The 18,595-nt window shown below is 55.7% G+C and overlaps 2 protein-coding genes across 7 annotated transcripts in view; both read left to right on the forward strand.

Annotated features, from left to right (window-relative positions):
* ASCC1 (activating signal cointegrator 1 complex subunit 1) overlaps positions 1-9,831 on the forward strand; it is a 35,992-nt gene extending 26,161 nt beyond the window's left edge. For 5 of the 6 annotated variants that reach the window (XM_065843319.2, XM_065843323.2, XM_071811610.1 and 2 more), the window contains exon 10: positions 9,296-9,831. In XM_065843319.2, coding sequence (XP_065699391.1) covers positions 9,296-9,409 — 114 coding nt within the window. In that variant the 3' untranslated portion in view covers positions 9,410-9,831. The other variant, XM_071811609.1, reaches the window with a different exon arrangement.
* A 3,198-nt stretch (positions 9,832-13,029) lies between these two features.
* Positions 13,030-18,377, forward strand: SPOCK2 (SPARC (osteonectin), cwcv and kazal like domains proteoglycan 2). The gene is made up of 11 exons (XM_065843935.2): positions 13,030-13,330; positions 15,553-15,561; positions 15,766-15,811; positions 16,092-16,206; positions 16,286-16,388; positions 16,475-16,583; positions 16,662-16,781; positions 16,871-17,089; positions 17,382-17,444; positions 17,560-17,697; positions 17,794-18,377. The coding sequence occupies exons 1-11, from the start codon at positions 13,109-13,111 to the stop codon at positions 17,937-17,939; spliced, it is 1,290 nt and encodes a 429-aa protein (XP_065700007.1). The 5' UTR covers positions 13,030-13,108; the 3' UTR covers positions 17,940-18,377.
* Positions 18,378-18,595: the final 218 nt, after the last annotated feature.

An 18,595-nucleotide genomic window follows, 5' to 3' on the forward strand; every position in this document is an offset into this window, starting at 1 on the left:
CAGAACGCCTTTCACCATAGCAACTACGGTTTGATTTCCTCAAGCACATGAATTTTCATGGATTTGTGGCAGGGGGGGAATGGACCCAAAACCCTGAGCTAAAGAAAAGATTTTGCAGTGTGGAAGTGGCAGGAACATCTCTAGATTTGGCTTGTGAAGGAGGGGGGACCCTGGAGGGAGAGGATCTCAGCTAAACAAAGGCTCGCATCTGTCCCCAAATGGTTTTATTTGTAAGAAATCAGGCCTGACATATGAATTTAGACTGTTGCTGAATGCCACCCTCCCTGGTGCTGCATCACCCTCTGGCAGCTGAGGTGGCTTTGCTCCAGTTTTACGAAGAGCTGAGGTTTGTGTGGCAGCAGCCAGAGGAGAAGGATCGGCTGCTTCCAGAGCTCGGCTGGAAACCCCGCACCCTTTGCACCCACAGAGGCCAGGAGTGTATTGTGTTCGATGCAAAACGTGCTCCTCTTAGGTCTGTGGATAAAACCCCACTGGAGGGACGGAGGAAAATCACACGCGGTAGCCCGAGAGAACAGAGCGCTGAATGGCCTTGAGAAATTGGGCAGAAAACTTCGGGCTGCTGTGAACTAGGGCAGTGGTGGTGTCGGTGCAGAACGCAGAAGTGCCTTGATAGCAGCCCCAGGGAGCAGGGCTTGGGTTGTGGGGTTTGCTCCGGAGCGCGAACCAGCCGAGTGGGTCTGTTGAAATAAAAAGGCAAACCTGTAAAGTAAACCTCAGGCCGCACTAAGCACTCAGCCCATAGCTGAAGTGTTTGTCTAGTTTGGGGTGCCGTGAGTGGGTACAAAGAGCCCCAAAGGCAACAGCAAGGTAATCGGAGGGCTAGAAAATGTCCACGAGCTGAGGCTGAAAGACTTAGAGCTGTTTTGAGGCTAATAAAGGGCAGGAGGAGGACAACACATAGGAAAAACTCTTTAGGCATGTGAAAGCTTTTGCCAGCAGTGGATACTCTGTCCTCCTTGCTCTAATAGCAGGATGAGAAATAATGGGCTTAAATTGCAGCACGGGATGAGGTGTTAGGAAAATGTTTGTAATGGGAAGGATAATGAAGTGCTGCTCTAGAGGAGCTGGAGAAATTGGGGGCCTGGCTGTTTTGAGGGAGCAGAGACGTTAGTCCAGGATCTGCCACCAAGGAGCTCCTCCTGCCTTGAAGGAGAGGCCAGTGGAGCCGATGACCTCTTTCAGTCCTTCCTTCAGCCTGTTGCTTTATGATTACGAGGTGAAAAGCACCCGTGAGATGGCATTAGCAAACATACCAAAAGCTTCTTGGCATTTACATGGTGTTTATTTTGTCTCAGTAAAGTAAAAACACAAAAAAGAAACCTGTTATATACACCTAGGATCTTTCTCCCCAAACTCCACGTGTGCTTCTTGCTCTTGTATTGCTGGTTCTTTTCCAGATATAAATAGTTACATTGGTTTTGCTTTCGGAGCAATGGCACCAGTGATTTAATTGGAAGAGCTCTTCCCGTGTCACGAGGAGACGCTCCTGACTTGCGTCCTGCGTTGGGCTCGTTGTAACTGAAGGTGCTCGCTTGTTTGTAATTTCAGGTCCTGGTGGCTCATGCCAAAGCTTGTGGATATGAAAGGCTAGTAGCAAGCTGAATGCGAATGATAAAGGAGTTAGTGCTTTGCTTATGATACAGATCAGCCATGCTCCCAAAAGATAGGCTGCTGGGGCTTTTATGGCCAGGTTTTCTCCCTCCTGAAGCCTCCATGCTTGATTTTTCCCAGATGAGATGAAAGCGCCTCTGTTGCCACCTTTTAAAACCTGCCAGCGGTTGTAAGAAAACAAGAGGGGAAGGGCTGCTCCTGGTGTTACTGGGATGGAAGGACTCACTGCTGTGATGGAGAGACACTCCAGAGCCAGCTGCATGCCTGCAGAACACCCAACGAGCTTCATGGCTGAGGCTTGGAGATGTCGAGTGCCTGGGCAGCCGTCCTTCCCAAAGCCGTGGAGAGGAGAGGAAGGAGGTGGAGAATGCCGGGAAGAGCTGCTGCTCGGGCTGGGCGCCCGTCTACCTGCTTTTCCGACACTTCTCGTGCATTATTGCTGGCAAGCTTCCAAGCGCAATTAAACCCCTGACAGATAATCATTGGCGAAGTGTTGTCCAGAGTGAATAATAAAAGAACCAGATAATTCTTTTTTTGGCACCAAACTGTTTCAGAAAACGTATTTTGAAAGTTGAAAATGGAATTAAAAACATCCATTAATGGAACGAACTCCACAGATCCTGACACGTTGCCCAGTTGTGCCTCATCTTCTGGGAGCCACCATGGGATGTGTTTTGGGGTTTGTCAGTCGTAGTTTGGGAGAGTTTAGGTCGCGAATGGAAAGGGTTTCACTGTGTTTCTCAGGATGAGAAAGAAGGAGCTCTGACAGCACATACTGTGCCTGGGAACTGGGTCAGCTTTTGCAGCTCAATGCTGTGGATGTAACAGCCTTCTGTAGACCACTGGGGTGATGTTGATAGCGTAAATGCACAAAGCCACAACAAGGCACGGGCAGGCTGGGCCTTGAGGTCCCTCTTTTACCAGCAGCTTTCCGTTGCTGAACTGCGTTCATGCATCGGCCTCCAAGGAGCAGCAGAGATGCTGTTCAGACCCCAGAGGCCCCGACAGGTCTGTGTGGGAGTTGGCAGCCAAGAGGCGCATTAAGCAGGTAGGTGGGATCCCAGAAGCGGGATTGAAGGCTGTGGTTTGTGCAGCGAAGAAGGTTAATTTGGAGACCTCTGATGGACAGAGTTTGCTGGAGTTCAGTGGATGCTTCTTAGTGTTTCTGAGCGTTACTTTTGAATTTCTAAATTTTTTTTTTTCTTAATTTTTAATCCATTCATGTTTTTACCACTAGGAACTTTTCTTCTGTCAGTCAGTTTTTCTTAATGCTGGTATCAGCTCTTTAACACAGCAGTTTGCCAAAGAGTCGGCACCTTCCCTGCCGTAGCCGGTGTGCGCCCCGCGGTTGTGCTTTAGCCAAATGATTTGGAAGAGCAATTGTTGTCTGCAGTGTTTTCCGTCCCAAGCTGTGGACACGTGTTAATTCAAATGTATCGTCCCTTGTGAGCTGGAAGGATAGTGTGATGTTTATTTGGGCAAGTCACACCCCGTGGTCTGATCCTGTTGAGGTCGCTCCCCTTCCTTGTAGAGGAAGATGGTGCAAGAAGGGTTTGAGGTGTTGGGTTGTGCTCTGCTGCAATTGCATCCAGGGGAGGGTTCAGAGAGCCTGAAAACAAACAGGTTTCATTGCTCAAGTGTTGAGGCAACTCTTCAGAAATGCCGCTTAGTTTTTTTTCATGCTTGTCAGCGAGCACTTGGGATTTTATTTGCTCCTTCCCTTCCCCGAAGGGGATAACAGCACCGTAGCGTGCTGATTTTCCACAGAAAGCAACCTCCTGTCCCTCCCGGCTTTCCGACTTGGTTCCTTCAGTCACCACTGCTGCCCATCAGGATGCTGTGCGCAGAGCAGATGAAGCCATAAAGCCTGCGGCTCCTCTGAAGCTTGAATTTAATCTCCTGGTTGGAGTTCTCTCCGTGCTGCTGTCTGCTGCTGGACCCTGATTCCCGGTGTGCTCTCGCGCGGCCACAGCGCTGGGTTGCCGATCAAAAGCCATCCCGTGCGTGGCAGAGGCGAGTGGTGCTCGGCCTGTTCGCATGCCTTCCTGGAAGGGACTATTTTTCTGGGTAAACACCTTCAACCCGGGCAAAAGAGAGGAGAAGGGGTTGCCGGCATCCCACCTGTGGCGTGGGCTGCGCAGTGGGAGCGACAGCGAGCTCGTCCGCAGCCATGGGAGCGCCTCAGAAGTTGCTGATTTCTGTGCTCGTTCCAGATACAGCAAACAGGACGCCCCCTCAGCTCCCTGCTGAGGGCAGCTGGGTTTCTGAGGCTGATTGGTCACAGGCTAATGACATTACATGCCAGCGCTGATTCACCGGGGACAGTTTTGTGCCGCTAATCAATAATACCCCTACCCTATGGCACTGCTCTCTGTGGCTGGAGCTCACAACAAAGCGAGCTCTGCACAGACTCTGGGGGTATATATGTCTATGTGTGTGTATGCATTTTATCCTGTGATAATGCTGCTCTTTGGTGGTAGTTTCTATTGCAAGACGTTGCAGTGAATCATCGCTCCCTCGGTGTTTCTGAGTATTGAGGCTCTCGTCAGAACTGCTTGGACTTTTTATTAATTCAGGATGGGTCCTTTTTTGGCTGACTACAGTAGACAACGTAAGGCTTTAGAAACTGATCAATAATCCTGACGGTAACAGCAAAATCCAGGCCAGGCAATGGGAGTGCAAGCCAGAGATTACGTGAAGGAAGTTTTAAATACCCCTTACTCCTTTCCCTTGTCTGGACTTACTTTGTCCTCACGCTGCCCAGTGCTTCTCCAGGCGAATCCATTAATATTTCTCACGCTTGTTGAGCCCGTGACAGGTGATTTAAAAGCACCGGTTTGTGTTGGCATCTCTGCTCGTCACAACCAGAGCTGAAACGCGTCGCTGCTGTCCTTACGTGGGTTAGCGCCGTGATTTATTACTGTTGTTTCCAGGTTTGAACACAAAGGTGCCGTCTCATTCCAGGAGGGTTGGCTGCAAGAAGCGAGCCCTCGAGGATGGCTGCTTGACAAATACCCGCTCTCGGGAGCACAACAGCATTTGAGACACACGTTTTAACTGCTTCATCGAGGAATCGTCCCACTTTGCATTTATTTCTGCCGTGCTTCGGTAAAACTTACTTCACAGGCTTAGGCAAAAGGGGGGGAAATATGCGGAAAAAAAGGCATTCTGTTGCTCTGCCTTTGATAAGGAAGTTCTTGTGGTTTGGGGGCTGAAGTTTGTACTTGTGTTTTTGGCTCAGGTTTGCAAGGAGTGAGCGGTTCGATGTGTGATTCTTTCTCTCCCAAAACAAGTCTTTGGCCTCTTCTTTCTTCCCTCAGAAAATGATTGTTGCACCCTGAGGGAGCCCTGCCGCGTAATTTGTGGGTAACGGAGTGGAACGGACCCCGGAGGAAGAAGGGTTTCCAACATCTGAAGGGAATTGTCTTAAACGAGAGAAATAGGGGTGTTCAAAATGACAGGTGTCCCGCTGGCTTTTCCTGGCTCAAAATACATGACTTTTGGGGGAAAACAAGGGAGAAAAGCTTATTTTCTGGGAGCTACCGCAGGGCTGTCTGCCTTTCATCGCTACCGGCGTGGTCGTGTCCCATGCAGGTCCCGGGGTGCCGCTCCCATGGGAGACGCCGTGTCCTTCTCGGCATCCTCGCCAAGCGGCTCCCAAGCCTTTGGCTGTGGTTTGAAAGGCAGGGCACATCTCCGGCTCGTTTGCTTTAGAGGTGCTGGCTCTGGGGTTAAAAGTTAACAATGCTCTTTCGTTCTTGGGTTCTAATTTAATTTGGGAAGGCAGCAGGGAAACAGGGGGCACTTAGTCTGGTAAGTGCTATTCCCTTGATGGGAGTTAGTAGCTTGCACAGCATACGTGATGTTGAACTCGTAAGTTGACCTTTACCTCCATCAGGTTCATTTTCATTTATAATATTAAAAAAAAATCCCAACCCCCAACGTCTTATTTATTCTTTAGGCAGCGAGGACATAAATCCTTCAGCGTGTTTGGATTTATAGAATTACCATGCTTTTGCTGAGCCTCACGTCCCACTCCAATCAAATGACACAGATTTCAGTAACCGGGCGGGCAATTGCGTTTTTCCTCCCTCTGCCTCCCCCCAGCTGCTCCCGATCCGCTCCCTGCAGCCTTTTTGGGGAAAGGTGGGTCCTTGGCACCTGTGGGAAGGGATAAGAGGGGGATTAGGCACGTCTTGGGGTTATCAGCATTTGTGCACGAAGCGTAACAACCTTCAGGTATCTTCTTTCCTTGCCCAGGATTTTAAAAATGCTGAAATGCTTTTACAGGAGGCATTTCATCAGCTGCGCTACAGGCCTCCTCCGAAACCAGAGCATTTCTGTGGTGGCTGGGGAGAGGGGGGAGATATAAATATCTTTCTCGGCTCTGCTTGGCTTTTCCCCAAGATAAATAGAAGTGAAAGTCGAAAGCAGAGGCTCAGCCTTCTGAAATCTCTGCCCAGGCCCCCAGGGACCTGAGTGCAGGATGCTTTCGTGGTGGGAAGCCAGCTCCCGGTGTTCCAGGGGTCTCAGAGGATGATGTTTCGAGGGGCATCGCTCCCCACTGTGATCCCCACGGTGGCTTCTGTCGTGGGTGCCCTTGGGGAGCCAAGAAGCATTGTGAGAAGCCCGCTTGAAACGAGAGCAGAAAAAAATGTCAGTGCTTGTCCTCTAAATCTTCTAGCATGTTTACTCTCATAAAGTACAGCTACATTACCAAAAATCAATAGTTCCAGTGGCGTTCTCCCTGGGAAACACACACACGCTCGGACACATGGGAGATGGTAGGTCTTAAAAAAGCCAAGGGAATACAAAATGCTTTGGTACAAGGGTTTTGCTTCACTCCTAGCAGTGTACAAATGGAGGGCCCTTGACCTGGGCAGGGTCTTCTGGGATTTTCTGATTGTCTTTCTGCTCCCATGCGCCTGAGACAAGAGGGGCTGGGGTGACGGTTTGTCTCATTAACTAGTTTTTGCTTTGAAATACATGTGTTTTGTAAGCAAAACAGGTTGTGGTGTGCAGAGATAATATAAACAAGTATCTGAAAGACTCTTCCTTTGGTTGTTTCGTGTAAAGGTTTGACTTCCAGGGCTGCTGATGGGACCAGCACGTCCCAGCGTTTTGTTTGTTTTCTTTGTGTTTACGAAGATTTCATTCTACAGAAATAAATGCATCTTGTCCCCCTTCTCTTGTCCCACTTCTCTTGTCCCCCTTCTCCTCGTATCTCCTTGCTTACCAGCACACCTATCACTCCGTTAGGAATGAAGAGAACAATTTTCCTGGGTGGAGAGTGCTCTGTGAAGGAAAGGAGAGTGGATATGAATGACCATTTTGTCGGAGAGGTGTGAAGGTTTGGGGTGAGCGGGCACGCTGGCAGCAAGCCCTGCAGCACGCCCCGGAGAGCTGGGAATCATCCTTCCCTCCCAGATCAGCCAAAACAAAAAGAGAAAGGAGAACAACCCCCTTTTTACTCCCATCTCTTATTAATGAGACATTTTATCCTAAGTCCTCTAGCATGAACTACGCAGGCTTTTGGGAACAGAATTAATCTTTAATTGTATAAATCTTTAATTGTATAAAATGGAGTTTGTATGGCTGTAGTCATTTCTTTTCTCTCTTTTCCTCCTCTCCCTGTTTGAGACGCTCCCTTAGCACAACTCCTTTTCAATGGGGTGCCCTGCTTTAGCCGCGCACACGGTGTCCCCCAAAACCAGGCTGCTGTGGAGGGACCTCTTGCTGGGACGGGGACCTGTGTGACCCCCGTAGCGAGGCGCCTGGCTCCTGCCAAGTATGTGCTGGGAAGAACTGGCAGCCAGTTGCGGCTTAATACGAGCCTGAGCGATTAGCGGTGAATTACTTCGGGCCCTGTGCAAAGTAAGTCCTTGTGCTGGGGGCCATAAGGGACAAGCGTCACCCCAAAGGCAGGATGAGGTGCAGGTGAGCTGGATGCTGCCCACCGCCTCTCCTAGGTGGGCACACTGGGACTACACGGTCCAGTGCAGAGAAACCCAGTTCTTTGTGGTGTTTGTGCTAACCCAGGTGCTTTTTGCAGAAGTGGCTTGAACTCAGGAGGTTGGAGGAGGAGGAGGAGGTGGTCCCTGGCAGGGGGCTGCTGGCAGCGAGAGCTCTGCGGCACGTCCGACTGCAGCTGCAGCCGTTTCAAACTGAAGCAGAGGCTTAGAGACCGCCAAGAGCTGGCTCTGCACGCATAAATACCCCTTCTCTTCAGAAATCCCATCCTGACTGTCGTGTGTCCATGGGGAATTGCTGGCCTCAGCCAAATCCTGAGTGGAGAGCTGTCTGGGTGAGCTGGCAGGCTGAAGCAAGGCCGGATTCATCGCACCGCCCGGCGTCTGGTTTGCAGCCCACAGACCTCGGTGGGGCTCCCTGGCTGAAGCCCTGCTCGCTCTGCCCTGAAGATGGGCAGGGAATCGCTTTCCCTAAGACATTTGTCTTTTATGGACCTAGCTGGTCCCCTTGCAATAAAAAAAAAGATGTTTGCAAAGGAGAATACCCTTGGGAGAACCAACAAAAGAGCAGTCATGCCCAAATCAGTGCCAGGCAGAGCCAAATGCCTTTCTGGAGAAGGAGAAGTGCAGCCTTTCAGATGCTAATGAGGTATTTGGGGTTTTGATCATCTGCTGTATGGAGGAATTGATGCACCATTGGCTCTAGGAGAACATGTTGTAATTAATGCATTGGCTTTCGCTGGCCATTAGGGTTTGTGCCTTCTGTAATGGTAGGAAGGGGTGTTCGACTTGCTTGAGCTGACATCTGCAGGGACAGATAGAAAATCCAATAGGAGACAGATGGAATGGGCATTTTGGAGATCTCTGTGGTGGGGAGATGTCGCTGCTCAGGCGCTGGGTGACTCGCAGCGCTCCCGTTAAGCGGAGTTTTGAAATTAGCATTTCTGCTGAAAAGCTTTTGCTCAGGCACGACTGATGTTTCTAGGTAGAGCCATTTCCCACGACTTAATGGAACGGGAGGAGCGCTCCACGCTTGGACACGATGCCTTTCCAGCAATATCGCTGAAATTCCCCATCAGAAATTCTGATGTCATTTTTTTGGTCTGCTTCATAGATTGGATTAATCAGCAGAGACACGCCCCCCGGGTCCCACAGTTGCTTTGCTTTCATTAATTTGCACTCGAGTCTTTGCCGAACAAAGAAGGGTTTGTTGAACAAAGCAGGGTCAGTGCTGGGATGAAGAGCCTTGCGCCTCGAGCCTCCTAGTTTGAATTAGGACTGAGCCGTCGCTCTAAGTCATCCATCCTGTGGCTTGGATTAGTAAAAACATCCTGGCCTCAATCCTCGCTCCTGCGGAACCTGCGACCCCAAGGGCCACCCTGAGGTGGTGGAATTGGGGTGGTGAACACCCTCCCCAAGCTCCCAAAATGAGACACAGGCAGAAAGCAATGTAGGGAAGGTTTGAGCAACTGCTGCTGTAGATAAGAAGAGATGTTCGCTTCACACTCTGTTTGCTTTACAGGCCAACTGCAGGCTCTAGAGGGAAAAGTGATTTAAAGAATAGTTTCATCAAAGGCAAAACAAGTCTATGAGTAGGGGCTTTTTGCAGGGCCAGCTCTTCAAGAGGCCCATGGACCAGCTGCTGCCTGCATTTCTCTAGGTGCCCCTCAAATGGTTTTTCTTCTCTTTTTTAGCACTTTGAGCACTTCCACTTCGGAGAGGTGCAGCTGGACGCGGTGCGTCTTTCCCAAAGGTTCTCCTCGGACACCTCTGGCTACTACGCGACATCTGGGCAGCTGAACTTCTGAAACAGCAACGCGGCTGCCGCAGCGGGTCCGCTCGTCGCTGGAACATGTTTTCATAGCACATAAATTTTGGACAGGAACCCGGGAGCTCCGGACGGGGACACCTCACGGCTCCTCCGCAGCACATTGCAGCCAGGAACCGTGGCATTTAACCAGAACATCATGAAGTCACCTGTTTGTTGTCTGTTGCTTGTTTGTTTTCGAAGAAGATAACTAGAAAACCTGGTGCAGGTGGCTTTGGGGGACTCACTGAAGTTTAAGCATGGCTTTACTTCAGAAGAAGGAAGTTTAGTCTTAAAAAGAGTATTTAAGAGAGCTCCCTGGAGCATGATTTAATGCTGTTGAGGTCAGGCCTTGCTTGGAACTTCAACAGCGTGTCTATGTGATTTACATCTCCAAATAAATTTAATCCCTTCAAAAGCAAAGTGTTTATCTCCTGTTGCATTGATAGGTTCTGTAATTAAACTTCCAGCACACAACTATGTTTAATAAGAAAGCATTTATGGTAAGAGTTCTTTCCGGTGCCCGTTTTGGAGAGTGTCAAAAAACATATGCCTTGTAGGTGGTTTCTCCATTAAAAGAAGCGCAAAACTCTTTGATACCATTGTGAATCCTTCAGAGATCTGAGGATGACTTTTTTTTCATGTAAACCTCCCTGTTTGGTAAGGACAGCAACACATGCTTTCAACTTGCCCAAGGATGAGCGCTTTGAAACGTGGAAAATGCTGGTGTTTACTTGTTTTGCAACAAACCGGTGGTGGCAGCAGCTGCTGCTGCTTGTTCCTCGTTGCTGCCGTGAATGTGGAATCGTACTGTCATCGAGGCAGGGAGTGTGTTAGCCATGGACAGGGCTGCTCCGGCAGCACCTGCTTATACTAATGATCATTTTTAGGAGGTTTTTATCCCATTTCTTCCCTCCTGAAGTGAGCTGGCTGTGTGGCCGTGCTCTTACTGCGTGTGCAAACACCGGTGGGAGGCAGGCAGGATTCAGGGAGGCTTTCTTCTTTTCCCCTAATTTCCAAGGCCAAATTACCCATCTCTGCTTGCAATTCCAAGCCTGCTGGGAAATCAAATTGTCAGTGGTTTTGCTGGTTTCCCTTTGCCCAATTGCAACCACTGGGCTTTTCGTCTCTGCTTTTCCTTGCAGACAAATGCTTTTGTGCCCTCTGAGCGGAGGAGGAAGAGTCTTCGAAGCCGTTCTCTCTGCGAGCAGAGCACCGGCACGCTCGCTAGCAGCCCGACGCGAGGAGGTACTGAGAGCACTTAATACCGGCCGCTGTCATCGTTCCGCCAGCCTCAAGAGGTACTTGGCAAATCTCTTCAGCCGCCCAAAGAACAGATCCACGAGCTGCTGGTGCAGCCGCCAGCCCCGCTGCCTGCCCGCAGGAAGGGGAGATGCACCTCGGGAAGCTGCTCCCTGCTGGGTTTGTAACGCTAAGAGGGCAGAGGTGGCCTTTCTGTCACGCCTGCTTGCCACCCTCGTCACCTAACACTGGCAACTCCAAGTTGTTCTTCATCGAGGGGGACTTATCTTGCCACCTCCCTAACATGGAGAGAGCTTTGACCTGGCAAACACGGCTTTTCTACAAAGCAAAGGGCTAACCTGAGGACACTCCTCCACGTCCCACTAGTGTAGGCATGTTTGATTACAATTATTTCTGTGACTGTTTGGAAGTCGGTTGAATATCGGCGGTAAGCGGCTTATCCCCTTGCTCTAGCCTGGCACAGCTAAATTCGCTTCACAGCTCCGTCCCTGGGCAGAATTAAGGGTTCTGCTCTTTTCCTCTCATCTGTAGAGTCGAAGGTTAGGCTGTGATCCAGCAAATCATTGTGTATGTATTTAAACTTGCACCTCGCTTGATCCCCTTGTATGTTAAGAGTGCGCGTGAGTCAGGTGGAGTTGCAGCTCTGCTTTGCCTGTAGTGCTTTCGAAACAAAGATGCTTATTATACAAACGAGAGGGGCAGAATTTGGGTGTTGTATCCCCTTACTCTTGCACAAAGGAAGCTACTTGTGTAAGTGAAACAAACCTTCTGCTTTTTGGGGGGGTTGGGGCCAGAAAAAAATGAACCACGGTGGATTTACGAAGAGTTTTCCCTTTTCTATCATTATTCTTAAACAGAGCAGTTTATATTGAGCATGATAAGACTGTGTTTTATGCATGGTCCTGCATGAATGAATTGAAATCCTGTTAAACCAGGCAGAGTTACGGATTTGCAAGATACAACCTAAGAGTGTAGAACTTGCCTAAAACTTGTTAAAACTGAAATCTGCAGCTCTGCTTCTTTCTTCCATCTAGGCTGCATCACAGGCTGGCCACCCCACTTGCAGATCCTTGCATCCTTATTGCTGAGAGAAAGAAGAAAGTTGTTTTATGCTGTAATGTTGCTCAGCAGCAAGCTTTGCTGGAGCCCAGGGCAGGAGGACAGCTCATCATTAACCGTAAAGTTGAAAATAATACTGTTTTCTTAAATGCAGCCTGTGTGTGCTGGGAGTTCCCCATCTGCAGCTGTGAAGGAGCAACAGGGACACAGAGCCCTGCGCCCCCACTGCTCCTTCACAGCTGCAGCCGGGGTGAGTTGTCACCATCCAGGAAAACAGACATGTCCCTGCAAGTGCCTCTGTGCCCACCCTGTCTGCCTTTCGCTGGCTGAGAGAAGGGGAAAACCCAAAAGTGGTGGTTTGAAACCTGCCTGCCCTGCTCTTGCTCCCCGGCCTCCGTTGGGGCAGGGCCTGGCTTCTCCGCCGGACCCCCAAAATGCAGTGTTGGGGTGGCTGAGGGATGGGACTGCAGGGTGGGGATCACAGCGACAGGGAGATGCAGGGTGGGGACATGGCAGGGACAGAGGATAAATGATGGGGACAGGGGTCAGAAGATAGCAATACAGGATAGGGATGAAGCGTGGGGGCACAGCAATGGCAGGGGATGCAGGGTTGGGGGACAGGATGGGGACAGGGGACATGAAATGGGGAATGCAGGATGGGGACAGGGCAGGGACCAGGGGTGCAGGATGCGGACAGGGGACGTGGGATGGGGACATAGTAAAGATGGGGAATGCAGGATGGGGGAAGTAGGATGAGGATGTGGCAGGGATGGGGGGATGTGGGATGGGGACATGGTAAGGACCAGAGATGTGCGGTGAGTGATGCAAGATGGGGGTATGGCTGGGGCAGGGGATGAGGGAGGTGGGATGGAGACACGGTAGGGACCAGTGATGCAGGATGGGGACATGGTAAAGATGGGGATGTGTCAGGGATGGGGGACGTGGGATGGGGACACGGTAAGGACCAGAGATGTAGGGTGAGTGATGCAGGATGGGGGTGCGGCAGGGAGTATGGGAGGTGGGATAGGGACATGGCAGGGACCAGGGACACAGCGTGGGGACAGGGCAGTGACGGGATATGCAGGACGGGGACTGGAAGGGGACCAGGGGTGCGGGATGAGGGCTGCAGGATGGGGACAGGGCAGGGACGGGGGCTGTGGCGGTGCCGTGCCGGCGGCTCCCCCGCCCCGCTGCGGGCGCGCAGGTGCGGCGGGCGCGGCGGAGGCCCCGCCCCGGCCCCTCCCGCCGGTGCCGCCCGGTGCCGCCCCGCGGCCGCACTCGCCGCCGGCGCCTCCCCGTGCGCACCGCACCGCACCGCACCGCTCCGCGCCGCGCCGTGCCGCTCCGCTCCCGCCGCTCCCCCCGGCGCTGCGGCAGCATGCGGGGCTGCGGCGGGCACCGCGTCTTGCTGGCCTTACTGGCCCTGCTCCTGCCCGCCGCCGCCGCCGGCCCCGGGCCCGCCACCGGCCCCGGCCCCGGCACCGGCCCCGGCCCCGCCGCGGCGGGGGAGAGCCCCGGTAATTTCATGGAGGACGAGCAATGGCTCTCCTCCATCTCCCAGTACGGCGGCAGGATCAAGCACTGGAACCGCTTCCGAGACGTGAGTCGGGGGCGGGGACGGGCGCGGGGGCGGGGGACGGGACGCGCCGCCGGGCACCGGGAGCCCCTTCCCCACCTTCACCGCCCTGCCGCTGCGGCTTCCGCAGCACGACCCTACCCCGGCACCGGGCCCGGGCCCGGGCCCGGCCCCGTGACAGGCGGCCGGGGATGCTCGGCGCTGCCTGCATCCCGCCGCGGCCGTGGGCGGCTGCCGGCCCCGGTACCCGGGGGGATGCTCCCCGGTTACGGCAGCGCCAAGGCCACCATGCCCATCATCACCCTGCCCTATGTCACCACGCCTGTCGCCAAAGCTGGCGTGGCTGATGCCAAGGCCACCGTGGCCAACGCTTCAACACCAAAGCCACCCTCTCCAGGGACCAGTGGTGCTGTCCCCTGCACCCTCTCTCCAAGCAGCCCATCAGGGCCCAGGCAGGGGTGCAGGCAGGCCCTGCCTGCCCTTCACGGGCAGTGAGGAGGGCTGTGCCATGGCCTCAGCCCCTTGGTGACAGCTCAGTGCAGGTGGGGACATGGGCATCTTCCCGGACCCCCCTAAATCCTGCAGGGTGCCACAGCAGGGGCCAGCCCTGGCTCAGCAGAGTGCTGGTCCCTGGGGACAGGGGGTATGCAAGGCGGAGAGGGTGAGGATGAAGATGCAGAGGCTGCCAGAGCGATGGCAGGTGACCTGGCACATTTGGCTCAGGAGCCAGCAACCCCTTGCTTTTATGCAGCCCTTAATAGCTGCCTCAATGGCATTTAGCTCCAATCCTTAATATTATGGGGCAGTCGGGGATTTTTCCTAGGCTCACTTTACATCCCTGCCCCCACGTTACCCCCAGCTCATGTCCTCCAGGGTGGGGGCAGGGTGCTGCGGTCCCATCTTGGGGGGTCCAGGGGACCTGCGGCAGCCGAGCGGGGAGGGGACAGATGTCGAGCCGCCCCCCACCCCAAGCCAGGCCCTCTGGTCTTTGTTCAGATGCGCACTCAGGTTCACCTTGGCAGCAAGGATGCGCCGCTGGGAGATGTGCCCTGCTGTGGGCAGAGCGGGGGACACCCCCACCTCCCCAGATAAACCAGTTAGGGAGATAGAGCACTGGTGAGGGCGCAAGAGATGGGATAAATGCCTCCCTAGAGACCCCCGCCAGCAACATACCTGCTGGACAACGTCAGCGCTGGGCACACAGGACCTCAGCCGGCTGCAGATGCTCATGGGGGAGCACATGTGGATGTGCACCCCCCCCACTCCGAGCATCCCCAAGGGGGATCGAGGCCAAGAGACCCCCATCCCTGGGCACTGGCAGCACCCCACTAGCAGCTCACATGGAGCCCACCCAGCTGTGCCAGGGCCAGGGACTGCGGCCCTGCCAGCGGTTAGCGCAGATTAATAAGCAAATCCCATGGATTTGTGGGTTTTTCAGCCCAGCAGCACCAGTGCGGGGGGAGAAGCGTGACCCACTGTGTGGCAGGGAGGAGGCCGGTGGCCGTGCCGAAAGCCACGCCGCAGGGAGCTGCCGGGCGCCGCAGTGTTACTAATCATGGCACGGGAACGCGGGCTATCGATTGCGGTGCAAACGTTGCCGTGCCGGAGGAAGAGACATCCCCTCCGGAGCTGCCTCCCGCACCGCGGTTTCGAGCTGCCATCCTAAACCCTGCCCACCCGCCCAGGGTGCAGCGATGCTCCTGCCTTATTGTCACAAAATCCACCCCAGAGCATCCCACGGGGCGAGCCATGCTGTCTTATGGGAGGCATTCAGCCCCATCGCTCCCCCCCCACCCAGGATGCTTTTGGGGCCCCCGGGGAGCAGCTCTGTCTCCACAAGCAGCGACATCCAACTTACCCTGCTCCCTCTGGGTTCGGTAGTGAACAACTGGGGTGGCAGCGCAAGGACTGTCACCCACGGGGATCTTGGCCACGCGGGGGACCTTGGGAGCTTCCTCCTGCCCATCCCTCCCTGCTCCTTGCCTTTCCCGGGCGATGGGGGAAGGTTTAATCTATCCAGAGGTGGGGGAGCATCTTGGTTGTGGGTGCTGGTGATATTGGAGGCTGGTGATGGGAGCGTTGGACACCTTGGAAGGTCGGGGTACCCAGCTGGCACTGGGTGTCCGTCACCATGGGCTGGGGCCAGCAGCAGGGGCTTTGGGCTGCCCGGGGCTGACAGTGGGCACTCACTATCTTTCTGTCTTTTTTTTGGTGTCGGCTGGGCTGTCTCGCTGTCACGTTGCCAGGAGGTGGAGGTGAGCATCGAGGGGCTGCCAGTGCTGTCTTGCCCTGGCACTTGAGGCTGCTCCCCATCCCTGCTTGCTCCCCTCCCAGCGCAGGGGATGCCCGGGTGGGTATGTGCGATGCCAGGCTGGTGACCCCGAGCGGATGGTGGCACACCCGGCCCGGTGTCACCTCTCCTGCCACCTGCACTCACCCAGGCTCTCCCCCAATTGCAGGATGACTACATCAAGAGCTGGGAGGACAACCAGCCCGGGGATGAAGGTACCACTGGGATGGGGCTGGGATGGGACGCAGGGGGCTCAGTGCCAGCCACCATGGGGGGGACACTTTCTGCCTGCTCCCCCCTTGGGTTTTTTCCTTCCGGCGGGAGTGGTGCCGGGGCCGGTGTGTGCTGGGAAGCGGCAGCTGGCGCTGTGGCAGCTGCCCAGCTGCAACCTCAATGGTGCTTTGTGTTGGGCCGGCCCGTAGCCAGCACTGCTGGGCCTCCCCTGGGGGGTCTCCCCTGCACCCCCGCCTGCCCCATCCCCTCTCTGCCCCCCAGCCCTGGACACCACCAAGGACCCTTGCCAGAAGGTGAAGTGCAGCCGGCACAAGGTGTGCGTGGCGCAGGGCTACCAGCGCGCCATGTGCATTAGCCGCAAGAAGCTGGAGCACAGGTAGGAGGGTGGCGGGGACGGGGCTGAGCAGTGGAGATGGGGCTCAGCATTGCACTTCCACACCTTTCACCCCGCGCAGGATCAAGCTGCCGGGCGCCAAGGGCCACGGGGGCTGCAAGCCCTGCCACGCTGCCCCACTTGCCGCTGTCTGCGGCTCCGATGGCCACACTTACAGCTCGGCGGTAAGGGTGGTGGCAGCTCGCCGCGGGGAGGGGGACACTGTGCCGTGTCCCCTCTCTCTGGCTGACATCCCACTGCCACCCCGCAGTGCAAGCTGGAGCAGCAGGCGTGCCTGGCCAGCAAGCAGCTGACGGTGCGGTGCGAGGGGCAGTGCCCCTGCTCGACCCCGCACGCTCCCACCGGTGATGGGAAGCAAGGTGAGTGGGACAGGGGACACCAGGGGGGTGTCCCTGAGCCCTGCCCAGCCTGACACCACCCCCTTGGGCTCCCCCCAGAACTGTGCACCGGGCAGGACCTGGCCGACCTGGGCGACCGCCTGCGCGACTGGTTCCAGCTCCTGCGGGAGAATGCCAAGCAGAACGGCTCCGGCGGCCTCCCCGCCAGCCCTGCCACTGGTAAGAGCCCCCTGCTATGCAGGAAGGGGACATGGGGGGGGCTGTTCCCGGAGGAGCCAGGAAGCCATGGGTCACATCCTGCCCCACAGCGCTGGAGAGAAGCGTGGCAGCCAGCTGCAAGGAAGCAGTGGGGTGGATGTTCGCCCGGCTGGACACCAGCGGGGATCTGTTCCTGGAGGCGGCCGAGCTGGCCGCCATCAACCTGGATAAGTACGAAGTTTGCATCCGCTCCTTCTTCAACTCCTGCGACACCTCCAGGGACGGCCGCGTCTCCGTGCCCGAGTGGTGCTTCTGCTTCTGGAGGGAAAGTGCGTCATGCCAGGGCAGGGGGTGCATGGGTGGGGTGGGGGCGTTTGCTGTGGGAATGGGAGTGTATGCTGTGGGGTTGGGGGGGATGCACACAGCAGAGTTGTGGGGATGCGTGCCACAGGATTTTGGGGGATGCAGCCTGTGGGGTGGGGGGGCTGCACACTGGGAAAGCAGGGGGTGTGTAGGCTGTGGGGTCATGGGGATGCATGATGCAGGGACTGGGGGATGCACACCATGTTTTGTGGGGGGGCTGCACGCCCACCCTAAGAGCGGCGTGTGGGGGTGCTGCAGAGCCGCCCTGCCTCAGGGAGCTGGAGAAGATTCAGATCCAAGAAGCGGCCAAAATGAAGCCAGGTGAGTTGGGGCTCCCGGGGCCCCTGTTCCCCGGTCAGCAGGGGAGGGACAGGGAGCCCTGCGGGGGGCTCTTCTTGCACTGCACATGTTTGGGAGGGTCATCGCTTCCCTGCAGGCACCTTCATCCCCAGCTGCGATGAGGACGGGTACTACCGGCGGGCGCAGTGCGAGCCAGGCGGCGGGGAGTGCTGGTGCGTGGACCAGCACGGGGCCGAGCTGACGGGCACCCGTGGCCACGGCAGCCCCGACTGCGGTGAGCACCGGGGGGCAGCCGGTGGGAGCCCCCTGCCCGGGGAGAGGGCTGCAGCGCCAGCAATGGGCCCTGAGCCTCTGCCCCTCGCCCTCGCAGAGGAGGCGGCAGGGTTTTCGGGCGACTTTGGGAGCAGCGTGGGCTGGGAGGACGAGGAGGAGAAGGAGCCAGAAGAGGCGGGCGAGGAAGGCGAGGAAGAGGAGGGTGAAGCAGGCGAGGGTGACGACGGCGGCTACATCTGGTAGAGGAGCAGGAGAGCCCGGCGAGCGGCACGGACGGGTGGCAGCCCCCCAACCGGGGGCCCCTGTGACCCCCCCCACTGCCGGAGGGGCATGGGGTGGGTGCGTGTTCTCCCCACCCCGGCCCCGTGTGGGACGGGGTGTCGGGGTGCTCGCCCAAGGAGGGGGTGAGCAGGGTGGGGGGGGCCACACTTGTGCGAATTTGAGCTTTTTTTTGTTGTTTTGGGGTAGAGCCCTGTAGGCCTAGTGTGCTGCGGCGTGGTCTTCAACCGGGCACGCGGAACTAATAAAAGTGGGAAAAACATTAAAAACACAAAAACCCCATAGAGAAGCTGACCCCCCCCCCCGCCCCCCCGCAATGCTCCCAGTGCTGTGCTTGCGCGGCTGCCCCGGCCCCCGGTGTTGTGTAGCGGCTGTGAAATAAATACCCTGTGCTGTGTCAAACACTCGCACGCCCATTGCTCCCCCCTGCAAAAATAAACCCTCATGCCCCAGCAGCACCAGCCAGCCCCACACAGGGTGCTGGGGGGGCTGCTCCCCTCTTTTAGGGGGACAGGGGCTGTCACCCCCCAGGTAGGGAGGGCTGGGAGGGTTTGGTCCCCACACTCAGCTGACACAGGGCTGGATCTGGCCTCCCTCCAGAGGGTCCCCCCCAAATGTGT

Source organism: Patagioenas fasciata, chromosome 8, assembly GCF_037038585.1.
Source record: "Patagioenas fasciata isolate bPatFas1 chromosome 8, bPatFas1.hap1, whole genome shotgun sequence".
Lineage (NCBI taxonomy): Eukaryota > Metazoa > Chordata > Aves > Columbiformes > Columbidae > Patagioenas > Patagioenas fasciata.

What these genes read in the sequence shown, in the direction of transcription:
- SPOCK2 (XM_065843935.2), top strand. Translation starts at nt 13,109, where the DNA reads ATGCGGGGCTGCGGCGGGCACCGCGTCTTGCTGGCCTTACTGGCCCTG. An exon ending in GCCACACTTACAGCTCGGCG is followed by an intron (nt 16,389 to 16,474) that starts GTAAGGGTGGTG and finishes GCCACCCCGCAG; the next exon opens with TGCAAGCTGGAGCAGCAGGC. An exon ending in CCACGGCAGCCCCGACTGCG is followed by an intron (nt 17,698 to 17,793) that starts GTGAGCACCGGG and finishes TCGCCCTCGCAG; the next exon opens with AGGAGGCGGCAGGGTTTTCG.